The 26,529-nt window shown below is 38.5% G+C and overlaps 1 protein-coding gene across 2 annotated transcripts; it reads left to right on the forward strand.

Annotated features, from left to right (window-relative positions):
* The first annotated feature begins 72 nt into the window (after positions 1–72).
* Positions 73–26,141, forward strand: RAB38 (RAB38, member RAS oncogene family). Of its 2 annotated transcripts, XM_032679779.1 has the most exons (4): positions 73–129; positions 9,276–9,459; positions 16,941–17,221; positions 25,919–26,141. In XM_032679779.1, exons 1-4 carry the CDS (start codon positions 73–75, stop codon positions 26,069–26,071), a joined length of 675 nt encoding a protein of 224 aa, XP_032535670.1. In that variant the 3' UTR covers positions 26,072–26,141. The 2 variants fall into 2 exon arrangements, with proteins under 2 accessions (XP_032535670.1, XP_032535671.1); XM_032679780.1 differs by lacking the exon at positions 73–129 and having other exon boundaries at positions 9,196–9,459.
* The last annotated feature ends 388 nt before the right edge of the window (positions 26,142–26,529 follow it).

A 26,529-nucleotide genomic window follows, 5' to 3' on the forward strand; every position in this document is an offset into this window, starting at 1 on the left:
AAGAAAAGGGGCCTCTTCACTGCTTTTTTGGGGACAAGTGGTTTCCCAAAGTAGTTGTTCCTTCACTGGACTATGAGTGAGGATGGTGGGCAAGGGGAGAACTCTGGAAGGAGAAGCAGCAAAAGGAGAGCCTGGAAGATGAGGGGAAAGTGATCAAAAGGGCAAAACACAGCAGGTACAGCCGCCCTCAGAGGATAGCAAGAATAGGTCTTTTCTTGGTATCACAAGGAGTCTGCATGAAGGTTGCTGAGAGTAGTGAAAGCTCAGAAAGTTGCTCTATAAGTAAGAGAAAGGGAATGTGAGCCTGTGCTGCAAGAAGATGGTGGGCTCCTCATCCGTTATGATCAAAATAACTTAGACGGACCTGTTCCTTAAACTGATTCTATTCCTGAATGTCTTTGTTTTCATTGGTATTAGAAATATTCTTACATGTTAAGAACATCCCCACACATCTGGAAGAAGCTTCAGGTCTTTGTAGGGGACTTCAGTCATCCTGATTATCTGCTTCAGGGACAGCACATCAGGGGACAAGAAACTTGGAAGGTTTCTGGAGTGCATTTATGACAACTTCCTGGCACACATAAATCAGAAGCTGATGAGGAAAGATGCTGTGCTGGAACACATACTTACAAACATGGGAGTACTATTCAGGCATGTGAAAACTGGGGACAGCTTTGGCTGACAACCATGACAGGTGGAGTTCAGAATCCTGAGAAGAGGGAAAAAGGCAAAAATCAGGGTTGCAAGCCTTGATTTCAGAAGATCAGCTTCAGCCTGTTCAGGGATCTGCTTGCAAAAATCCTCTGGGAGGCCCTACACAGAAGAGGGGTCAAGAAGAGTTGATTGATTTTTAAGAATCACTCCCTCCAAGCTCAAGAATGGTTCATCTCAACACATTGGAAATTGAGCAAAGGCAGCAGGAGGCCTGCATGGATGAACAAGATGCTCCTGATGAAACTCAAACATAAAAAAGGAACGTAATAGAGATGGAAGCAGGGACAGATGACTGGGGATGGATATAAACTCACTGTCTTAGCCTGCAGAGATGCTGCCATAAATGCCAAGGGAGCTGGTTGATGTCATTGTGAGACCACTCTGGATTATTTGTGGGAGATCATGGTGAACAGGAGAGTTTTCTGAGGACTGAAGAAAGCAAATATTACTGTTATCTTCAAGAAGGGAAAGAAGGAGAGTCCAGGAACTACAGTCTGGTAAGCATTACCTGGATCCCAAGATGATGTGCAAGGCTTTTGACACTTTCTCCCATAACTTAATACACAAGCTGATGAAGTATGGGCTAAATGAATCAGGAATGAGGTGGGTTGAAAACTATCTTAACTACCAGGCTCAGAGGGTTGGGATCAGCTGTACAAAGCCTAGCTAGAGTCCAGTGACTAGAGTGGTTCCCCTGGGATCAATACTGGAGACAACACTGTGCAACATCTTCATTAATAACCTAAACAAGGGGACGGGCTGCACCCTCAGCGAGTTTGCAGACGATACAAAGTGACTGCTACACCAGATGTGTGGACTGCCATTCAGAGGGACTTTGACGGGTTAGAGAACTGTGCAGAGATGACTCTCACAAAGTTCCACAAGGGAAATAGTCAAATCTTGTAGCTGGAGAGGAGTAACCTCAAGCATCAGTGCACATTGGGGGCCAACCAGCTGAAAAGACCTTTGCAGTAAAGGGCCGGGGGGTCATGGTGGAAGCTGAACCTGAGCTTTATAGCAAAGAAGGCAAACATTCTCCTGAGCTGTGTTAGGCAGAGCATCCCCAAGAGGTTGAGGGAGATGATCTTTCGTCTCTGATTAGTACTGATGAGATATGGCTGGAGCGCTGTGTTCAATGCTGGGCTTCCTGGTACAAGAAATATGGAGAACTGAGTCAAGTAAAGGAATACAAAGATAATTCAGGGCTTGAAACATCAAAGAAAGGCCATGAGAGCTGGAACAGTTCAGCTGGGTGAAGAGCATGTTGGACGCAGTTATCTCCAGTAGTAGTTTCCCACCTCAGTGGTTTTGTGATATTTTAAATTACAATGAATTCAACTAACAAATTATATTGCTGATGAACTTTTATCAGGTAAAGGTAGCATCTTGTGTTGGTTTGTTCCATGGTTTAAATTTGCAGTTTCAAGGGAAATTATTTAAGCCAATGCATGTTAATTTAGGATTTATTCTTACAAATGTTCCTGTACAAGAAGTTGGTTGTTCTGGGTGAGCACCATTAAAGATTGATAGTCTTCAAGAATCAGACTTAAATCTATATGAATTGGACAAAAGTTTCACTTTTGAATCACAATGTGATTCAGCCCTACTCTTAAAGGAAATTTTCCCTGTGGAGGAGAGGGTAGACTAGTCTCTAAGCTCCTGCTATGAGGGTTTCATATGGACCCTTATGAGAGGGGCATAATACTGATTATCAGTAACATTCTATCTTAACCTAGACATGCCCACTGTAACTATTTGATTTTCATAATACGAATAATTTTCAGTACCTGAAGACACTTAAAACTGCTTCCCTGTCAGCATGGTCCAGGCTTTTGTTGGTAGCTCCATAGTAGCATTCCTGCAATGGGTGTGATGCTTCCATCTGCAGCCTCAGTGAGTGAATCTGAGATACAACTATGTCCCTTTGGAACTGGCACATTTCAGACTAAATCTGTACTGTATGATACTTTCACTACTGTCTGGCCTCAGGGGTAAGCCATTTTACTGTTTCCAGAGTATTACTGACCTGCTGTTATTAGATTTTACCCTTGGCAGACATTCTGGTCCTTCCCCTTATTGCTTTTCAAGTTGCAGTGTGTTCATGTATTCCCAGGTGACTGCTCAAATACACTTGGTGTAAAATGCAGTGCAGCCCATCTAAGATTTTTCTGCAGGCTTCAAAGGATAAACCTTAGCCTGCATTTTATAAGGCTCTGTGGATCTATATAAAAAAAAATCATTCTTGAGAGAGGGAATTACATCAAATTATTATTAATTTTTGAGACTGATGAAATAGAATCATGTGTTTGCATCTGAGCACTGCCTGTGCTCATGCAGGACTGATAGGTATGGAAGGTATGTTGGAATGTGCAGTAAACAGCCAAGCTGGGTCCCTTTATCAGACTAAGAGTTTGTAATTGTGAGAGAGCCATGAACTCTCACTCTTTTAATACAAAAATTCATGCACACATGGGCTGTTAACATTTGGAATCTCTTTTCCTGTGTTATCCCTTTCTCTCTGTCCTGAGCCCTATCTTTTCTTGAGGACTGGCCTTGTGAGATCTCTAACCATAGAAACAGATCCATTGCCATAAGGGTAAAAATTGCACCCTCAGCCAGTAACCCATGCCTTTTTAAGACTGCTGACACATTCTTAAAGGATGAGATGCCATCCCAAGGGACCTAGACAGGCTTGAGAAGTGGGCACATGGGAATGTCATGTGGTTTAACAAGACCAAGTGCTGCACCTGTGTTGGGGCAGCCCCCAGTATCAATACAAGCTGGGGCATGAACTGATCTGAGAGCAGTCCTGCCAGGAAGGACCTGGGGGTTCTAGTGCGTGAAAGGCCGGACATGAGCTTTCAATGTGTGCTTGCAGCCCAGAAAGCCAACTGCATCGTGGGCTGCATCAAAAGCAGCGTGGCCAGCAGGTCAAGGGAAGTGATTCTGTCCCTGTACTCTGCTCTGGTGAGACTCCATCTGGAGTACTGCATCCACCTCTGGTGTCTGCAACATAGGAATGTGTTGGGATCCAATTATGAAGAGATGCCTCTGCCTGAATTAAGGTTCAAACGAGACTATATGCCAAAGTCAATAATATGGATTTTATTTAACAGTAAATGTAAGGTAGAGAGATAGAAAGAAATAAGAAGAGAGAGAGAGAGAGAGAGGTGGGTATGAAAGACAGTGAGAGAGACACAGATTAAGTAAAAAGATAAAAGATGTCACCACCACGTGGATTCCGATGCCATCCCCTTGGCCCTCTTCTTCTTGTCTTCTCAGTGGTGGGGGTCCCAGAGTGTTCTTCTGGAGGTACCAGTTTTATACCTGGGCCAAGTCCCAGGTATCCACAGGGTGTATATGCCCCAACTTGGGCTGGCTGGAATTAACAGCTCCCTATCTCACAGTTTGGCACAGTGGGAACCTTTTGTCCAGATAGGTTACCCAGATCTGCCTTACGAGGCCTGGTATCTTCTTGGTTTTGCCATCTGCACTTAAGTTCCCGTGTAGTGACTTATCTTATGGGAACTTCCTTCTTTGACAGTGTTTAACACCATAACACCATTATGTCCTGACAGAATGGTCTGTTGGACCAAGTCCAGAGGAGGGCCACCAAGCTGATCAGAGAGATGTAGTACCTCTCCTATGAGGAAAGGTTGAGAGAATTGGGATTGTTCAGCCCAGAAAAGAGAAGGATTCAGGATGACACAATTGTGGCCTTCCAGTACCTGAAGGGAACTTACAGGAAAGATGGGACAAGACTATTAGCAAGAGCATATAGTGACAGGACAAGGGGGAACAGATTCAAACTGAAAGAGAGCAGGTTTAGATTAGATATTAGGAAATATTCTTTACTGTGGTGGTGGTGAGGCACTGGAACAGGTCGCCCAGGGAAGCTGTGGATGCCCCATCCCTGGAACTGTTCAAGGCCAGGTTTGATGGGGCTCTAAGCAACCTGGTCTAGTGGAAGGTGTCCCTACCCAGGGCAGGTGGATTCGAACTAGATGATCTTTAAGGTACCCTTCCAACCCAAACAATTCTATGATTCTGTGATTTGGAATGTAAGTGTAAGGTTTTAGAGGTTTTCAAGAAGTGTAGTTCCTGAGACAAAGTGGACACTGCCATCGGCTATTCCTGCCATCCAGACTTTGTTTTATAGGACAGTTGCAGCATAATTCCCAAGAGATAACACTTGAGCATCACATTAAATCCATATTGTTATGTTATTGATAGAGTGAATTCATCCAGGGTGTAGACTAAACTTTTAAGAGTGAGAATAATTGAGTGCAGGAGTTATAAATAATTTCAGAATAGTAATATGCCCTCTGACTATAAAAGCTGCCTGGTACTTCTACTGGTTGCATAAACATTTGTTTAGATATTCTTTGAGGGATTTTTCCTGATAAAGTGTATTTTCTGTTGAGTTAATTATAAGTTAGGAAGCTCATAATTTAATCAAAGGAGAGCTCTAGCTATGTTTGCTAAATCAATAACCATTCCATGATGGATATGCTTGAGGAGTCAATAGTAATTTTTAACTGAATGTCTTAATCACAAAAATCACTGGAACGGAAGAAGGGAAAATCCAAATTAATTGTTCTGGTCTAAAAATAAAATTGAGGAAAACATATCATTTTGTTAAAACAACCTCTTTCTCTGTGAGAGATTATTCTTGTCATGATTGACCATTCCCATAATGAAGTCATTGAATATGCTATGACTGAAATGAGGAAGAAAATATATTAATAAAAGATTAGCAGTCTTCTGTGTAGCTAACAACTTAGTATTTATGCCATACCCCAAGATTAATACAGAAGTCTGGCAAAAACCTCTGTGTAAAATGTCAATGTTTTGTATTTTTTTAAAGTAGGACATAAAATAATCTTCCAATCTATCATGTTGGTTTGTATGTATATATATATATATGCATACACACAGAGAGATGTGTAAGATCAATATGATGGTGTAGGCCAACCCCTTGAAAACATGCAAAGCTTCCAGGTATAACAACAATAGCTGTGATGAGAAAACCCTAGGTAATTAGATGGCAATCTTTTGAGTACATATATCTGAATATGTTTCCTTTGACAAAAACTATTGCCTTGTAATTTCAATATCTCAGACAACACTGTCATTTTTTAAAGGTATGTTGATAACAACTCTGGTGCTCAGGGTTGACATTCTTTTCTGTGGTATATGCCACACAAAGAGGAGCAATAAAATCCAGGATGCAGTTATGCTGTCCTGGATTCCCGTCAATGTAATTACATCTTCAATTTTATCACTTATCTCAGAGAAAAAGATCTCTACAAATGGCAGAGAAATAGTGAGGAATTCTTGACAATTATCACTGTAAAATGAGTTTCACTTTTATACAGAGGCCAGCAGAGTCTGTAATGCCTTAATTTGATGTAATGTTTTTAATGTTATTATTTATAGTTGAGATGTGTAGAGTTTGTATAAATTCCTGCCAATGAAAATAGAATGTTAATAGTCTCTATTAATATTAGTATAGGCATTAAAATGGAGATAGCAGAGTATTAGATGACACTATTGTGGCAAATAGCATAGTGGATAAGCAGGAAATACAAAAATAAAACAACATAGATATACATAATGTCACTTGGAATTTCAATTATTTTTTACAATTATTTAATAAAGTTTAAAATGTATGTCTAGCAGAAAAAATATAGACAAACAAAATATAAAGTGTAGTATAGACTGAAACATCCTGCTGAGTGAAAGCTGTACCCAGGTGTCCTAACTCCACAGTAAGTTGGCTTTTATAGACACTGTCTGCTGAAATGCTCCTAAAGTGGGAGGAGGCTCTCAGCCCTGCCTTGTTCCAGCTGAGCCCTGCTAACTACTTACCTGTGGATGGCAAGTGCAAGCTGGTATGGTTTATCTTAACCATTCTTAAGTATGGTCTCAGCTAAGACACCTCTGCATGGAGGAGATCATTGGGTTGCAGTAATCTGGTTGTGTTCATGAAGGGATCAGCTGGCATCGCCAAACAAGTCTTGCAGTGATCACGTAAGTAATAATCAGCCCAAATTATCTGCCTTGTCCCATGACGGTGCTGCAGTAATGCATCCACATCTCCCTACTCCAGTGCCTTCAGATGACAGGGAAGGCAAACCAGTACAGACACATAGCTCCAAAAAGGTGGAGCAAGGCAGGGCTGAGAGCCTCCTCCCACTTTAGGAGCATTTCAACAGACAGGGTCTATAAAAGCCAACTTACTGTGGAGTTAGGACACCTGGGTACAGCTTTCACTCAGCAGGATGTTTCAGTCCATACTACACTTTAGCTCAGCGAATCATCCCTCTAACTGCAATGAACTCCCCTACGTCCTCCCCTGCTCTGAACACCTCACTGAACATCTCACTGGTAGCTCTACTGCCAACCCAGGGTGACCTTGATTAAGCCTATGAGGAGCTCATTGTACCAGGATGCTGCTGGGGCCAAGAATTTAGCCACGCTCAAAGAAGAATTGGAAACTTAAACAAGTAACACGATTATCCAGAGCTATTATAGCTAATGCTAACAAAAACTTTGGAAGAGAGGTAAAGCCTCATGCTTCTGGGTGTAGGCCAATCTCTAACTACACTTAGTAATAGCCTGAGACCCCCAGTTACCTAATACCCACTTTCAGTGACCTTCCCCACACTGTTCTCTGAGCATTAGCCATCATCAAAAAAGGATAAAAGATCAGACATAATTTAAACCTTATCCAAAACACCAATTTCATAATTTCCTAAATTGCTAAACCCTCTCAGCTTGTTCTTTGTTTAAGCTCTAAAATGGAAAAGCTTCAACTTTAGAGGGGAATGGTGAACACTTAACAGTGCTTGAGTGTTGCATCCTCTCAGGAAACAGTGGTTCTGTGAGGGCAAGAATTCATGGACCACATGCTACCAGTAGTAACAATAATAAGCTTGAATCATGCAAAGATACTAACTGATCAAACTGATTTGTTTCTCAAACTGTAGTCTTTTATGATGTCCATAAAAAAAAAAGGATAAACCCTTTAAAATTGTCTCTCCAAACATGATAAAAATGACAGCTTGTTTTTGGAAAGACAATTTATCTTATAGAGAAAAAAATCTTCTTGTTAAAAATAAAAAGTTTTGAGAAAATAAGACATTTTTCTCCTCAAAGTACCTATTTCCATTTTGTGTGTTTGTACATATATATATATACATATATATACAAATGTTAAAGTTTGAGTTTAAGGACTGATTATAAAAGATTGCATAATATGAGTGTTCTGAATTCTTTTTCTACTAAAATCCAGCTCTTGGATAGATGACAAAATTCTAATGCCATTTCAGTGCACATTTGGATAAGTACTCTGTCAGTAAGTGTAAAATGTGTTTTCTTATTATCAAGATCATCAATAAATATAAAAATCATTCATTGATGAGTTGCACACAATAGTAAAATTCTGGGGGTCTGCTATCAAAGCTGTTAAAAGAATCAAATACTTCTAGGCAGTGGGTAGGGGTCTCCACTAGGCTGCCTAGGTAGAATTCACTGTGTTCTTCATTTAAAATAGAGACAATCATGTCAGTGGAATGATTTACTCAAATGAGTTCGACTGTTTGCAAGTTTGAGATCACTTGTTTTGGAAAACAGAAGACTGTTGAGACTGGCATTCATATGCTCTAATGCTGTTACGCTTTCATAACTTCTGATTATCGGAGTCATGGGATAAACCTGGATTTTTTGCATTTTAGAGTCCAGTTGTATGAAAAAAACCCAAAAACATAAGCTGTGTGGCTGTGTGCTGCATTCAGATTAGAGCATGCTTATAGGTATAAACAGGCAATCACAATTATGATAATGAAATTAAAAAATATGTATCTGCTATAATTACATTCATACAGCCCTCCTAGTATGGAAACAAGTAAAGATGCTGTATATTGCTATAACCATCACTTCTAGTGGTGTAACTGCATTCACACCGACTTATGTGGAATTAGAACCAAATCACATCTAAAGTTAAAGACACACTGGTTTAATTTTTGCACTTTGATGGAGGCACGAAACTTCTGAAGAGAGATTTCTGGTTTGTTTTGCAGTGACCAGCATCTTAAAGACGTCTGGAAACAAGCATAGGGTGATAAATTATCCCCAAGGCAGTGATTTAAAAAACGTGTGTAAAACTAGTGCACAAGAGAAATACTGTCCTTCCAGCAAGGATCGAAACAGAGAACGGGACTGTTGCATGAATTTTCCTGCAAAGTCTTTAGCAGCCAGACTAATCCCAGACACACCTCGTGCTGACCTTTACACACATATGCACAAACTTTCTGGGAGACTTCCTTTCCCCAGTCCGTCCTTACTTCATCTCCCAGAAGGGCTGCCTGCTGGACTTGGTGATCCTGCTTTCATAGAAAGGGAGAGAGCCTCCACCTACCTTGCTCTCCTTCCTTCCCTCCCCAGTTCCTCACTCCCTCTCTTCCCCTCAGGCTGGCAGGATTCCTCGGGCAGAGCATGCAATCAGTTTGCAGGGAGCAGCCACAGCCACAGGAAAGATGCAGAAGCACAACCAGAAGGAGCACCTCTACAAGCTGCTGGTGATCGGGGACCTGGGAGTGGGCAAAACCAGCATCATCAAACGTTATGTCCACCAGAACTTCTCCCCCCACTACCGGGCCACCATCGGGGTGGACTTTGCTTTGAAGGTGCTGAACTGGGATGCTGAGACTGTGGTACGGCTCCAGCTCTGGGATATTGCGGGTGAGTACAGAGGAGAACCCTTTGCCCCATAGCCCCTCCAAAACCAATACAAAATAGAGACCCAAATTCGTTTGTACTAATCTAAAAGTTGGAAACCTCTAGTGCCTATGAAGTGAGGGAGAGCAGATTAAGGACAGAAAACTTTAAGGGCAGATTGACATTTTGAAGTTTCTCTAAAGCCAGCAGACTCCAAACAAGGGGTGTCAGAGTGGAACCTGTGATGTCTGATTTTTGTCCCAAGCCCTTGGACAAATGCAGGGACAAGGCACCTTTCTCCAAGTGCCCCAGTTATTTCCCTGCAGCTGCCGATGTTCAGATTTGTCTCCTTAGACTCTGTGACAGGAGAGAGAGTAGCAAGTGGAATAGATGAGGGATTCAGTAAAAAGATTAAAAGGATTTTTATATTTTAAAAAATAAATAAAAAGTATCACTGAGTTACTTTATCAAAATACTTTCCTTCTTCCTGTCCCTCCTCTACCTCTTACCTTCCTTCCCTTCAGCCCAGTAAAAACAACTCTTAATGTGCTTTGAAAAAAGTGTTTCTGTTTGGCAATACTCTTCGTTGTTAAAAATATAATTATCATGTTTAATTATCCTTATTCCAACATCGAGAAAAAAAACCTGGTTTACCCTGTGCAAGGAGAAAAAGAGTAAAGAAGTCCAGCTATGCCCGCATGCTTACATAATTAAAACACACTTAATCTGACGTTGCTGTCAGTGCTTCAGAGCTTTTATATTTGACTTCAAATTAAACCCTCAACTTTTTTTCGCCAGCCCCTTCCTGGAAATTAACAATTTTTGTTTCAGTCCACAAAATAAGTTTATCTTAATAGTATATATCACATGCTGTAAGTAATCATTTTTCATTCAGTGAATATAGGAATCCAAGTAGAGCTATAACACAATAGATTACAGGGTAAAGGAGGGCATTTAAAAACTCGATTAAATTAAGAAGTTACTTTCATTAAGTAGGAAATAAAGGTGAACTGCTGTTAGGCAGCTGTGCCAGCCTGTGGCCTGAGTTGTGGGTTCAGTGATCTAGTCTGGAACAGTACTGAGTAAAACTGGTGAAATGAGAAAATTCTTGACATTCTTATCAGAGGAGGGTGTGCCTTTCTTCTGCACTTAGCTGTCTCATGTCTGAGCTCTGAATTTGGCACCAAGGTACTAAAACTTATGCAACAACACTGCTTTATGCAAAACATGTATAAACTCAGCTTTTGTACACATCATTATAATCTTGGGGGTTTTGATGTTAAATGCATGTATGCTCAGCTTTCTTTATTAAAAGTTGAAACAATGGGAAAAACATTTCTTTTATTGCTCACTTGTGACTGATTATAACAACAAACACATACACTGCCAGCAAAACTTTTCTGCATGAGAAAAAGCATTTAACAATAAATTCTGAATGCATGAGGGACTTAAAGAATGTATTTTGCATGCCTTGTTTCAGAGATTTATTACACTACTAATCATGTGCTGGCGGATCATATGATGTAGCTTTCAGTCAGGCTGCAGAAGCAATTACACCTAGTTGTAGTACTGAATGACTAGCATGCTTTCTGAGTTATCACACATGACAGAGAGAATTACAGCATCGTACTAAATTTCATATGAATTACCTAATTCAAAGCATTGCTGTGAAGGTCAAGACAGTGATCAGTAATAAAAAGAGTTACTGTCTCAGTTTTAATGACTTTTGTGTACAGAGCTTTAGCTGTTGCTGGCTGTACATAGAAAGTAAGTTCTGTAGGCAATACATTGAATTCAGATCATTGTGGTGGAGGCATAGAAGAAGCATCTGGCTGGTGAGAAAAAAAGTGGTTTTAAAATGAAAGAGAAGTAAAACTGGTTGGAAATATGAACAGAATGGAAGTATTTTTTTCTCAGCTGTGGCTAGTCATGTATCACCATTTGCAAAATACAAATATTCAATGACAAGAGCAAGGGAAATAAAATCTGTGGTCTCAGAACATCCTCTATCTTTTGGTAGAATCTGTTATTAGGTCATGTTTAGCTTTAGGTATAAGGAAATAAATTTTGGGTGTCTGACCAAGCTGAAAGATGTTGGCTTAGCATTCAGGACATCTTGGACTGAAGCAAATGCTGTAAATATATCAATAATATTTCAAATCAGTATTTTTATATAAATATGTATTTATATATGTATGTATATAGAGATATCAGGTACCATTTTAGCTCTTATATCTTCTTTCCCCCTCCATTATACAACCAGTGAACTTAGTACCAAGCCTATGTGTACTCTTCCTTGCATTTCACACTGCGGATCAGTGGGTAGTAAATTGTTTAACAATCTAGAAATAATTTTTTTGAAAAGCGTTTTGAGTAAAAGCAGTGTCAAGCTTATATACATTATTAGTAGGATTTATATGCATGCTGACTTCATTGGAGGAGTGACTTATTCCAGCCGTGGTAGGACCAAGCAGTTTACCCTGGTTTACCCTTATCATGAACAAGAAGAAAAAGCAAATTTGGTTCATCCATCTGGTACCATCTAATTTCATAACTAAATGTAGTTCATGTATCTGTGATACATTTTTTTGTATTTTTAATTTGGCAAAAAAAACTATAATAAGATCTAATAGTTAAATGCTGAAACTGCATTTATTTGGATAAGAGAGAAATGCTGAACAACAAGGACAACTAAGCATTAGAAAAATTAATTCAGGGATAAGGTAGGCTTTGCACCACATATTGTTACATTAAGACAGGGGTTTTAACACATAATATACTCCTTAAACTATGGGTGTTAGGCAGGAATAATTGGACTAAACTTCATGGTTTATGATGCTATGATGTCATGATGTCTGTAATAAGACACTGTCATTAAAATCTATTAATTTATATCTGATTCAGTAAAGTGCCAAAGTTTGAAGTGACTCAGTTTTTACTGTTGTGTGTGAGAGGAGATATACATGATAAAATTATCTTTGTCTTTAATTTCCCCACAACAATTCCATTTTATTTCATTGAATGTCCCAAAAGAACAGTTTTGGTGTTCTGTTGAAGTGTGCCATCACCTCTACTGCTTTGTCATACAACTTTAAATCTTGGTCCTCAGTCAGTTTCTGTCTTTGTCTCCTAATCTTTCCTGCTGCCTCTGTGTGAGTATCCTCTAAATTTGTAACAGATTGTTATAAGGAAAGCTTTAAAAGAAACTAAATAGTATTTTGCACAAGTCTGCTGTGGATGCAGGTCTGCAGATCAGGCTGTCATACTACTTCTGAAGAAAACAGCTATTGCAGACAGCAAATCTGGATGTCTGTAAGGCTGCTCTCCGTGCTACTGTCTGTGTTTCGTGCCCACACAGCCTGGAGATTTCTCTGAGGACCAGCTTTAGGCGCAGATTAACTGCAGGGAGCAGCTCTGAGTACAGTGAAGAGCAGAGCAGCACATCAGAGCCTTCCCTGCTCCTTTTCCACAGCTGCCTCAGCATCCATGTTATCAGTCCTGCTGCATATGTGTGGGCTGGATTATTCATTGCTGCCAAAAATATGTTGATTTGATTTTAGAAGGCTGGTTCTCATCTCATAAGGATTTGGACCAATGCTTTGGAGACAATACCAGTGGGGAAAGAACAGCTTTGCTTCCTTTCCTTGCCACTTTGACCTCTGGAAACAGCAGTCTTTGCACAGATATAGACAAGTGTCTCTGCAGTTGTAAAATTTTTAAGATTGTTATGCTGCAGAAGTAGTAAGCACTGTTCACTAATGCCAGGCACAGCACGTCCTCAGCATTTCAGGTTTTTAGTGGCTGCTAAGCATTGCAGTACATATGCATAAATAAGATAGTCATGGTGATTTCAAGGCTAAGTTACCTTGAAATTGCTGTTCTGCAAACATAAATAAGTCCCTTGCTGTGAGGGTTTTATTTCATTATAGATTTTTAGTGGGATCCGTGGGCCAGATCCAGCCAACTGCCTGCTTTTCCGCATTCTGGGGTGGTGAACATCACCTCAAGACTTGCTTGAGTTTCAATCCATAAAGATAATGATTTGAATTCAAGTATGAATATTCTGAAAGTGCTCTGAAGTTAAAGGTAAAAAGTGTTTAAATCTTCTCCACAGTTTTCAGCTTCTCAGTTTTAGCTAGAGGCTCTCTGTAAAGCATGATGGTTCCCGAAAGTATTTGTTTCTCAGGATGAGGGACAGTGGAAAGAAGTAAAACCCATTGTAATACTTGGCATTAGGCAGTTTTAATCAACTTTTAACTTACGCTATGTTTCAGATGCTGTGGGCAAGATAGTTGAAATTATCCGAATTTTAGTACTTTAACATTAGTTTTTATAACTTTATCAGAGATGATGGTGGTTAGTGAAAATTGTAGATTTCTGTACAAATTTATGTGGGGTGCATTTTTATAAACTATGAAAATTCAGCTATTGATTGCTTTAAGCAGTCAACCTTTCCCTGCTGCAGAGATGCTTCTGAGATTAGAATAAATGTGCAGACCAGCTGACTTTCAGACAGGAAGTTCTTCCCTTTAATAGAAATCTTGTTTTTTTGTCACCTTGGTCTCACTCGGTTCCCTTCAAAGTGGGGTAGGATTCATCTGTTTAAAAATTAGACATCTCGTCTCACTTCATGACTACAAAGAGACCCTAATCTTAGATACTCCCAGCTAATTTTTTTGATTTTAAATTAGGACTGATAAATCCCAACACAGAGCACCATCTCAATGGCCAAAGGCCGTTGGACTTGTGGGGTTTGATGCCAGATGACAGTGGCCTTGCAAGGGATGCAGCAAAGTACAACGGGCCAGATCAAACAAACATTTCACGAGTTTCTGACCCTTCAAGTGAAAAGCAAAACCCATCTCCCCCAGTTCCTCTTACAATAATGCAGATTCTCATGTTCAAGGCTACCTGCAAGATACCACTGAATACCTAATGGTTAATCTATTTTCTAGCCTAATTACTGCCACTGTGTTGCTGAAAACTCAAGGCCAAATTCTGACATCTTTAATATATCAAATGGTGTCTATTTTTGTAAGTGATTCTGATAAATGAAAAAGTTTTAGGAACCTTATCTATTAATATAGGATTTTGTTCACATAAGGGAGAATCTATGGAAGAAAGAGTCCTTCTGTATTCTTAGACACATTATTTAGCACTCCAAGCAAATGCAAATACTAGAGATCATTTTTCTACAATGTTAGTTAAATAAAAGTGATTATGCAAATGACATAAAAATGAAACTCCTTTTAATAAACCACCTATTTTCCATTCAAAGTTGCCTAATGTCTTTCTGTCAAGTATATTCCTGTATTAATTGTACCTGATCAGGAAAAAGACCACTTCAAAAAGAGTTTAGGAACTTTATCCAGCCAGCATCCTCATTCTTTCTTTGAAGTGATGATGAATATTGGTGATCTCTGTCCTCCTGCATAAAGCTGATTTTACAAACATGGTGGCTTTTCTATGCAGCAAAAATCCTGTGTATCTGCAAAAGAAACTGGAAACAAGAGGAGAGATCAGTGTCTTACAATTTGTCAGAACTATTCAGGTCAATACTGGGCAAAAGATCACAAGAGTCTTTTGTTCCTCTAGTAACTTTGTTCATGCTGGATGATTTTATGCTGCAAATGAATAATGTAGTTCATGTTCTGTGACACCTATTCTAGAGATCTGTGTCCCAATAAATATGTGTGAGGCCCAAGTTTAGCTGCTCTAATATTATCTACAGTGTAAGCATCTCAAGAACTTTGCACGAGAAGTACAAACTATCACTGAAATAAAATATCCCTCAAAAAAATTAATTGCATATGTTGCTGCTTGCTGCACTTCTAACTTTCTAATCAGACTTTGACTTTTGTTTGAAGGCACCTTCTTGCAGATGAGAAAAAAAAAATTGCTCAACAAGGAGATAGCACATGACTTAGCCATTCATCTGGTTAGCCCATTGATAGGAATCATAAGACATTTTAACAAGACCTAGCCATAAGAAATTTTTAATATGACCTCTTACTTCCCCAAAATAATCTACTTCTATCTTGCTTTATCAATGGGATGCAGTGTAGGTTTAAGGTTAAAAAAATCTAACATGAATTTGGAGAAGACAGACTTCCTCTTTGGTTTCTGTATCATGTGAATTACTTTCTCCTCACTGCCACAGTGCTTAAAACCAGAGATAAACATCACAAACTGATGGTGTTGACCCTATAAGTGGGTTCAATGCTATTTCCATTAAATGAAACTTCATAGACTAGAAACCCAGCAATCGGTACTCTTCCCCTTCTCAGCCCAGCCCTACATTTGACAGCATGATTTCCATCAGATAAAACCTTCACAGGTAAGCTTCCTAAGGTCAGACTTCTTGTCTTCCTATCCTACTCAAAATTACTCACATTGAGAAAATAAGGCTAGAAATAGGTTTCCATTAAATGTTTCTATTTTCATAGCACTTTTTTCCAGCAATGGAAGCATATACAAGAGTTGCCTTTCTTAAAGACTACTATCGTTGTGAAACATTTCAGGAGTTTATAATTCTTTTTTTTTGGATCACAGCTCAGCAGTAGACATTAGTGGAAATTCTATTTTTTATTTTCAAGAAAAAATCTGTGCAATTTATTTTTTCAAAGTTCTCATGAAAACAGCAAATATATTAACAAACCCACAGCTGATCAACATACCACATCCTGATGTCTATGTGTTAATTTTCATACTGTTAATGATATAAAATTACAGATATTTACAAATGTATGTGTTTGTGTATGATAATATATTGTTAGCTCACAAAAATACTGTAAATAACTTCCCAGAAAACACTTTGAATTCAGCAAATAAAACCATAAAACTTCAGATGTTTTCGCCTCCCAGACCTTTTCACTGGAGCAATAGAGTTCTTCATATTGCTACTGCTGTACTATTTCTTAGAACACTTTCCATGTTTATAAGGTTTTAAATTCACCTTCCTCACCTCTGTGTTTTAGTTTACTCATAACACTAAATTTGTAAGGACTCTAATGCCTGGTATGGCTCCAGAGCTAAAATATGTTACTGCTGCTTATTATAACTTGCATTAGGATCACCTTTGTGCATGATCAGTTCAGTTGTGTTAGATATTTCACGCAAAATACCACAGTTTCAAGGAGTTTCTGGTCTGGTACCTAGATTTTTTGTGACTCTTGTTTAAAGTCCTATGATGTACACCAAGACCCTTGTTACTGTCCACAGACCAAGAAATCTGGCAGCCTAATAAGACCTAACACTGAAGTTCAGGCTTGTCATAAAGTTAGTAAATTTCCTTGGATGTTTGCCTGAAAATTCCTTTTTCATGCAATACTCTCCTGCATTTTCATGCAAATAGTACTTGCTATTATTTAGACAAAAAGTGGTTTCCCAGAGACTTATGAAATGAAGTCCTGCCTTCACTAATGTTCTCTTAGAAAACTTGCTATGTGAAATACTGATCTAACTTGGAAGTACTAATTTTCCTCCTCCTATTTTCTTCATCACAGGACAGGAAAGATTTGGAAACATGACCAGGGTGTATTACAGAGAGGCCATGGGGGCATTTATTGTCTTTGATGTTACAAGACCTGCAACATTTGAAGCAGTGACAAAATGGAAAGAGGATTTGGACTCTAAGTTGGTTCTTCCAAATGGCAAACCCGTGCCAACAGTCCTATTAGCAAACAAATGCGACCAGGGAATAGATGTTCTTATGAACAACGGCATCAAGATGGATCAGTTCTGCAAAGAGAATGGGTTCGTGGGCTGGTTTGAAACATCAGCCAAGGTAATGTTTCCATTTCTTTTTAAATATTTCTAAGTACAGAGAAATCAGTTCCCTGAAATAGTTCATTTGGCCTAAATGTGCACCTTGCAAAGCTCTTCTCTTGGTGGAATTAATTAAACTTGCACTTGAACTTGTAAATTTTTACACCTCTATTTCTTTTAGGCATTTTGTTGCAAAGCAAATTATGTGCAACATTCTGAAATATAGATACTCTAATATGATATGCCACCAGTAAACTATGTATCCGGTCAACAGCTTATTGTGTAATAGCCTGGGGAGAAAGATGACCTTAGCCAAGGCATAAAAGCTACGTCCTATGAATGATATGAGGATGTTTTTTACAATTTTTAACACTGAATATTGTCTCTAAGTAGTTATAAAACCACTTTAGTTGAGAAATGCTGATTTGAGACAATAACTTTATTGTCTTAGATTACAGCAATAAAGTCAGTCTATTGTAGTGCTTGTACAATGTTTACTGCTATAAGCCTTCATTCTCAAAAGCCTTTTTAAAAAAATCACATATCTGGAGTGGAAGGAAATACCAGTCATTCGAGTGCTGAATGAGCTACTCTGAGGTTCAATTCTTTGCCTTGGTACACATTTCCTGAGTGCCTGGAAAATTGAGATCAAAATCACAAAGGGCACTGGGACTTTCAGATTATAAAGGCCCAAGGTACAGTGGTACTGTGTTCTCAAAAAATCTCAGTGCATGGAAGATTTGGAGAGCTGGCATGTGAAATATTGATTAGAACACAACAATTCAACAGATATTACGTTGATTGTATTCTTCTATTATGAAAGCTGGAACTTTTGGATGTTCAAAATGAAAGAGTTTGGTTCTGGTTTGACCTAGATTGTTGGTAGACTGAATGTCAAAATACTACATTTGCTTTTTTAATTTCTTTTATGCACTTTATATAAGTTACTTGAGGATCCTTAGAGTGTATATTTGTATTTTTTTATTTTTGTATTTTACTTTTCTGGTCTTGACACCTCCTTTAAGCATTAATATTTAAAAGATGTTTCACTTGTAATCAGCAGAAGTAACAGCAGGTGAATAGTGGCTTGTCCTAGACTACCTCAAGCATTGCATGAACTCTGGGCTAAGATTGCAAAGTCATGAAGCTTGTCACTGCTCTTTGGCCTATGAGAAAGGAATTTGTACCATGAATTCCATACATCAGTCCCCAGCAAACATTTGTCCACCTCTTAAAAAGGACAACAGCATTTATTGTGCCAAGGGTCATTGCAGGTCATGACAGAGAATGAATGTACAAACAATTTCAAAGGTCACAGAGAGGTTTTACTATGATGATGGAGCCAGGCTGGGGCAGAACTGTGGAAGTATAAAGGACATATAAAGGATATATAAATTTTTAAAAAGTCACAATAGAGGATAAGTTTTCAGAGTTTCTCTAAGCCACACAGAATTAAGATTTGGAGTGATTTTAAACATGGAAAATATCTAGATTCTTCTTACTTTGTTTAAATCAGAAACCCAAGTAATCCTCAGATTGCCAGTGCAATCACGCAGGAATAGCAAGAAAGCCAGTTATGACAAGACTGGTCTTCAGAGTCCACTGTGAAGAGAGCAGTGAGAGTTGAGGACACATGACTTATCAGACTCTTCTCTGCTGCTATAGACCAGAGGCTAGGATCTGTTATTCTGCAATCCCCACACCTGATTTCTACTCATAATTGGAGTCTCCTGACTTTAAAATTACGCAAAGAGTAATTCCAGTAAAGATGGTAGAATCTCATCATTTAGGTTTAGCTAGATCAGAATAATATCCCCACTTGGTCTAAGTTCTGAACTAAAACCTACACTTTCTTTCCTAAACAAAACTTATTATTACTGTTATTTTAAAATATTGGATGTTATACATACCTGGTATTCTTTCAGCCTAGGGCATATAAAATAATTGAACTTGCATCTTGGGAAAATAAATACTTAACTATGTTTGCTAAAGAGAATAGAAACTCTTTGGAAGCAGAGTAACATGGACAGAGAAGTCATCATCCGCAGCTAGCAGTTTTAGCAGTTCAGATAAGTAATAACTCTCTCTTTGTGGTATCCTGGAATAATTAGATCTCTGGAGATTTTCCAGAGACATACTTGGAAATGTTATAGCCTTCGGAGTAAACTGAATATGATTTATGCATTTTGGAAAAACAAAGGTGATTCCTTATAAAAAATAACATCTCTTCATTCTGGTTGCCTTGCAGAAAGCAGCATGCTACCTATGTATCTACTATATTTCAAGCTGTCAATGGTTTAAATTTTTGTCTGTAGAGTTGCCATATTACAAAAAAAAAAAAAAAAAAGAAAAAATAAATCACTGTATTATTCCCTAGTGCTATTTTTCACAAGTTAACAACTCTAACATAAAACATTTGAGCCACCTCATGCACTCTCACCTATTAGTTTTGATTCTTACATTAATCTGATGGAAATACTCAGCCTGTTCCAATCTTCTGCTCCCTATAAAGATAAAAGAATTTAGATAGTTTACCATGTAAGAAGGGCCTTATTGGGCAACAATACCACACAGTACAGTCACAAGTTACACTACTGCCACATATCTGGTGGTGAGCCTGATCTCTTTTATGCATTCATATTTACTTCACTTATACTGATTGCAATCTGAAAGGCACATCCCCAGATAGTGACAAAATAACCCTTTATATTAAATTCTTTAATAAATTTCATGACCACAAGTATTGTGAAACAGTCATTCTTTTAAAGGAAGGAAACGTCTCCTTCCTGTCACACATTTAATTACCAGCACATGGCCAGAGCAGCTGAGAGCTCCACTCATGTTTCCAAGCCTTTAAACTGTTTTCACCACCATTCCTAGTTCAAAGAGGTGAGCTTTGACTTGGATTAGAAAAGGAGCAATTGCAAGCTTATTATCACTTTATAATGAAAATGGAACTTGTGCAAGAGAACAGACAAGTCAGGTAAAACTAAATGTGCTTGAAAGTACCTAATTCACACATAACTTGAAATACCTTGCGACTGGCAATGGCTATGCTGTGATTATGCCTGACTTCCTCTTTTCCCTGATGTAATTCTGCTGTCAGTAATACAGAATCAGACAAAAAGACACTCATGTTTTGTCCAAATTGCCCAGAAAGGATGGTAGCTATGCTTTTCAGACCATTACTAAACTATATACCAAGTTCCTTGTCTGCTGAGCATTATGACCTGGAGATTGATGAGCAGTCTGAGTCTCTGGCCTATTTGGACATGTCCTATTTGGACTAGCAAGAAGTTATAGAATCTTTCATCCTTTCAGAAATGTGGATAATAATATGTCCTTTCTCCAGCTTTTGTCTGACAGACAGTCCACAGTGTGTCATCATAGAATCAGAATGATTGGGGGTGGAAGGGACCTTAAAGATCATCTAGCTCCAAGTCCCCATAAGGCCTAAATGCTGGACTAGCAATCAGAAGTCCTCTTTGCATTATCTTCAGAAAGTCACTCTCTCCTCTGATCCAGCCTTTTCTTTCGCAAAGCAAGGACAATAATTCCGCTCATCTTACCAGTGAGCTCTGTGAACAAACCAAGCTCTACTAACCCTTGTTTAAATCACAAATTCTTCAACTCTCCTGACTGGACAATTATTATGAAAGATGGAAAAAGCAAGCTATGCAGTAGATTTGCAGAGGAACAGGATAAGTAGTTCTGATTTCCATAAAGAAAAACAAGATTTGGACATGTATTTGAATTAGGCTGACACGATACAGCTAGTCTCCTGATCTGGTAACTGAAAACAAAGCAACCCGTTTGAGACTACCAGATCCAGTTAGGGATGTGTGGCTCCTACACTGTTTTTTTTAATTCACTCAAAATACAGTCTAACCAATATCACCACACAGAGTCTTAGAAAATATTTCAGCTTCTACCATAAAGCAAAAAATGAAGCTGACACCTAAGGCAAGAGCTTTCAGTTCAGTTGCTCTGTGCAGAATCCTTTGTAGAGTTTCTTTCCTGTAACTAAAATGAGTTGATACAGATTATCCTATGGGTATTAGAGCTGTTCTGAAGCTCTCTGAATCACTTTTATGAAATACATTATTTAGTACTGTCCCAAAACTGGAAATTCATAGAATCACAAAATTGTTGAGATCAGAAGATAATTTACTGAAATAATTTTTTTGCAGAATACTCAACCAGGCATAAGAATTCAATCACAGAAATGATCTTGTTCTTGGAGTGGCAGTCACAGCAGTTCATGTTCATGCATCTGAACAGCTTTTAACTTGTACGGTTGTTTTTCCCTAGAAATACAATCACAGCAACATGGCACACCACCTTAATGAGGCTCTGTTCATAGTGATTTCCCAAGTGCTCTGCTAAGGAAGAGTGTGGAGCTGTTCCCTCAGACTGCTAGCTCCAGGGGAGTGCAGGTCAATACATCGTGAAAGTCTACTCCCAGATTTTACTGTATTATGGAAATAAAATGTGGAAGCTATGTGCTTCTCCCATCTAATACCTGAATATTTCACAATTTGTAAATGTTTACTTATGGGAAGTCACTTTTTTCCAACTCCACTAGTAGTCTAAGGTCATGTCTCTAAACGGTGCTGATTCAGACCTCTCCAGGTGCCCTGGTTAGGTAGCTATGCCTGCATACACATTGTTCTTCACCCTGACTTTTAAGGTAAGACTCTGAAACATCAGATTCAGTCAGATGAAGAAACTAACAATGTAAAAAGGGAGAAACTTCATACTAGGAAACAAGCAGTCAGCCAAATCTAAGATATCTACATGGTAAAGAAAGAAAAATTTCATCTGAAAGTGAGACTTAAAACTAGAAAAGGCCTTGCCTTTTTTCTACTGTAAAGAGCTAAAAGCCAGTCTAATCTGCAGGGGTTTTTTTCATGTATTAAAATGGAGTGCCCTAAATGTTGATGTTCTTCATCTGCAGTAGAGATGGCAGGTAAGGGGGAAGACAGTACAGAATGCTAAGAAGTTTGCTGAGCTTGTGTACTGCTTTGAGTCACATTTGATAATGTATTTATTTCCCCTTCAGTTGTTTGTTGCTTGCAAGACTACAAAATTATTTCCCATAGAAATAGGTTTTAAATAATGCTACTCTCTTTCTCAGATATCCTTTCCATAAACTACGCTTTGAAAAGATATATTTGCATGAGATTGATCTACAAGGCAAACTGTAATTTTGTTTGTGTCTTCCAGTGTTCCTTTCTGGCTTTCCGAGATTGGTCAGTTATTTTCTTTGTCTTTTTTTGTTTGGTAATTTTACTCTTTATTTAGAAAAAAGAGTAATATGTGGTGATTTTCACTTTGCACTCCTTCTTGATGAGGTCAAGAGAAAGACCGGCTCAAGAGTCAGACATCATCACAGGAGCTGAGTTCAGGTCTTTGCTCTGGCAGACATTGTCAGGTTGGTGCAGGGTGAGTCACTTAGGGCTGGATTCACAACTCAGCTCTTGCATCACTGACTGTGATAGTGTCTTTCAGATGCTGGGGCTTGCTGAGGCACATAGAAATGGGCAAGACACCTCAGGGGATAGGGCAAGGGGAGATTGTAAACCCCTCAGAGATTATAAATCTCTTGGGAAGGGATTTATAAAGGCTAGCATGCCAAATAGCAACGTCAATGTGAGAAGCAGACACAAAAGCAGGAAGAGAAGACTGAAAGACACCCATAATATGGGCAAGATCCTTCATTTTTGGTGTTGCAAATAAAACCTCTCCCATGAGCCTTGGGAAAGAAAAGTGTTGCATTCCTACCTTACCATATGAAGACTTCATACTATGCCATGTCTCACTTTCCAACTAATCTCTGTGTGCTGGTTTCGTGTAGTTTCCTCTGTTTGTGGCTCTGTTTGGGGGAGAGGGAGAGGGAGAAGGAGAGGAGAAAGAAAAAAGCCTGAACTTCGTCAATCATCACAATTCCTGTGGTGTTCTTTTGTAGAATGAAAGCCATAGGGGAGATGACAGTTAAGGCATTTCAACATCATCATGGCTGAGCTTCGCGAACGAAGATTTGGGAAGGCTTTATCCACATTTGTTACAGACATTTCAACATAGGGACCCACTGAAAGACATCATTTTACTCTGCTGTTTCACCTATATTTTCTTTCTTTTTTAAAAAAATAATTTTATCTTTTAAGCGTAATTGAGGCTTTCAATACCTTTAGTAGGGTACCTGTGATTATTCCTCTCTGTCCAATCTTACTCTGATTGTTGGTTTCTTTGTATTTGTTGAATGGATTTTCACCTTCTCCTTTTTCCTCTCCTTGATTGCCTTTCAACACCTCATGCTCTCTAAAATCACCAGGTCTCTGGATGTCTGTGTTTGGATAGCAGATCACCTTCTACTGTTTTCAGCTGCTTCACTGCCTAGCAAAATATTGATTTTTCTTTTGCAAAACACACTATAGGAGGAGAGGTGCAGAAATCAATATTCCATTAGTCAGACCCGAATACAGTAATATCTGATCTGCAGACCTAGGACACCATAGGATTAGGGTTGTAACAAAAGGCAATAGTGGCATCAGAAAGGAAGTAGTCAAGTAATAGAGCTGGGACAGCAGGAGTTGCTTTGTTGGCATGAACATAGGCTCCTTGCAGCTAGTAACTTAACATGTCACTTCTCATCTGTACCATATAACAGTTGTCATCGGAACCATAGGAGAAGGCTGGAGCTAGTCATAAAATTGAGGAATGTCCATCTATGCCCATTTTATGCTTTTGTGGGCTTGGTTCCTTCCCCTTTCCCAATGCCTGTAAGATGATAGTCTCTGACAAAGAAGGTTTCTTTTGATACATCTGGACATTAATCGATTTGGGCAGAATTTCAGATAGTCCCTAAGACTATTGAATAAGTGTGTTCCATTCCAAGACAGAAGCAGCACATTGGTAAATAAGATGCTTATCAATCCATTAATAAAGGCAAATACAATGCAAAAGATTTTTACACTTCTCATTTTGTTCATTTAGCAATCCGGTTTTGGCTTCAGCTTTCTAAGCAGTACTGAGAGATATTTTCATTGTCTATTTTTTTCTATTAAAATTTCACAGTGATCTGAAAAAGGCTTTTGGTGCATGCTTGAGGAATTTTCTTGTCTGGTCTAAGAGAGCCATGTGATACAGCAGCATTTTAACATCTCAGCACAGAGCCGGTTCCCAGCTCCATATTACTTTCTAGGGATTTCTATATTCATAACTAGTCTAAAGATTTGGGGTTTTACAACCAACTGATATTCTTTACAGATAAAATATTTAAGTTCACTTATGTAGTTCAAGAAACCTGTGAAATCTTGGCACTAATTTACATTTTCAGCTAGATCCACAGATTTCAGCTCCCTACTGTGGTGCAAAAGGATGGTCAATGAAGTTTGTGAAGCTTTGCCATTGATTTCAAGGGGATTAGACAAAGTCATCTTCACATAATCCACTCCTTTAGCTTTTGATCTTCACATAAATGCCCCTTCACTAGATTATGGCCTCACTGCAACAGGCTCCAGATTGCCACCCAGAGGAACCTTCCAACCCAAATTCTTCAATGATTCAATGATTCAGCTTGAAAACCTAGGTAATCTTAGGCTGCAAATCAAACCTTACACTTATTGAGCAGGAGTTGTGTGTGTCTATACACAATTATATACATACGTGTTCAAATGCATTTCTATATGTATGTATATGGGTGGGGGTGTGATACAATTTTCTAGGAGACTCAAGCTACAGTGAAGTTTCTATCTCCTGTCATATAAAGTAAGTAATCAATGCCGGTAGACTACTGGCAGTAGATTACTTGTAGAGTAGAAATGTGTTTTTTATGCCAGAAAGCCTGACTTTTCATTCCAAACATATTGGAGGCTGTCATAAAAAAAATCCTTTCACAATATGATTGCTTATTTTCTGTGCTGTGCTGAGCTGTGTCTCACTGATTGGGCTGTTTCAGCTTTACTTATTCTACAGAGTGAGGGTTGCTAGAAGTTAAATGCTGTTGATGCATATGTAGGAAAAGTTGTGCTTTAACTTTGATTCTAAACCTTTAGAGTGAGGATTTCTTTCCTACAAATGTAACCAGTGGTGATATATTTCTTCTGAAGCAGTGCATTGGTGATAAGTCACCCTGAAAAGGAAATAAGGGAGGACTCGAAATGATACAGAACTTGTTTTACTGTTTTGTGAGTAACTTGAGATTGTATTATTTATTCAATGAATCTAGTTCATCACAGGTTTCATTGTGAGCACTGTATACAGAAATCTTCTTAAAAATGTGGAAAAGGCTTTAAAAAATAGGTGTTATTGATGGCTGTAATTACTGATAGGTAATTAATCAAAAATCAGAGTAACTGTTATTCAAGTAGTGAAATATATGCTCTGGAGCTTTACTTCAGGCATCTGTCTTCAACATCCCTCTGGCATTTGTTTTTTTAATTTATTGAAGCAATCCAATCACCAAGAGATTGAGGTAATTTAAAGTCAACTCTGTGTACAATTAAAAAGAGATATGAATTATAATAGATATAAAACTTAACTAACTTCAAAACTCCAGTAAGCATTATTTAATACAGTCAATTTTTGAAAGTTGTTTATTAAGGAAAGTAAACTTTTGATGTTAGCTGCAGAAAAGTTTAATTATGCACCGGAAATATGCAGCATGGTTTAATTAATATTGACTAATCAACCTCTCTTTCTTTTTCACTTGCAGGAAAATATAAACATCAATGAAGCTTCCAGATGCTTGGTGAAACACATAATTGCTAGTGAGAGTGATCCAGTTCAGTCTGTTGAACCAGATGTTATAAAACCACACTTGAATTCCTCCAAGATTGTCAGTTGTTCAGCTTGCTTTAAATCTTAAGAGACTTCCAGACTATAACAAAAGCTGAGCAACTATGATTCACAATTTATACTTTATCGAACATACTCGGCTGCCCAGATTGTCCCTAAGCAGATTGCTGTTTTCTCAAAAATACATTTAAATTTTTCCTTTATTTTTTTCAGCTAAAACTTATTATGAGCTGTTCATTGATAGCAACTATTCAAAACTCTCTTTGACTATTGGTCAAAAAAAAGGCTCATGGTGATGACTGTGTTTTCCAATTTGATTAGCACCACCAGTGATATCAAAACTTATTTCTTCACCATGTGGTTTCTGAAAGCTCGTATTTGTGATATGACTGCAGCAATATGCTAATTGTCCATTGGTTTTCCAGCTTCTCTTCTCAATACCTTGACCAGGTAAACATCACCATTACACTTTGTCACCCCTCAAACTCGAATGATCTTGTTTCATATAAGATGATGATTACTATGGAA

Source organism: Chiroxiphia lanceolata, chromosome 2 (assembly GCF_009829145.1).
Source record: "Chiroxiphia lanceolata isolate bChiLan1 chromosome 2, bChiLan1.pri, whole genome shotgun sequence".
NCBI classification, from domain to species: domain Eukaryota; kingdom Metazoa; phylum Chordata; class Aves; order Passeriformes; family Pipridae; genus Chiroxiphia; species Chiroxiphia lanceolata.

Coding starts and splice junctions, on each gene's coding strand:
- RAB38 (XM_032679779.1), top strand. CDS start 73: ATGAGTGAGGATGGTGGGCAAGGGGAGAACTCTGGAAGGAGAAGCAGC. Junction 130..9,275: donor GGAGAAGCAGCAAAAGGAGA/GCCTGGAAGATG, acceptor CACAACCAGAAG/GAGCACCTCTACAAGCTGCT. Junction 17,222..25,918: donor GGTTTGAAACATCAGCCAAG/GTAATGTTTCCA, acceptor TTTCACTTGCAG/GAAAATATAAACATCAATGA.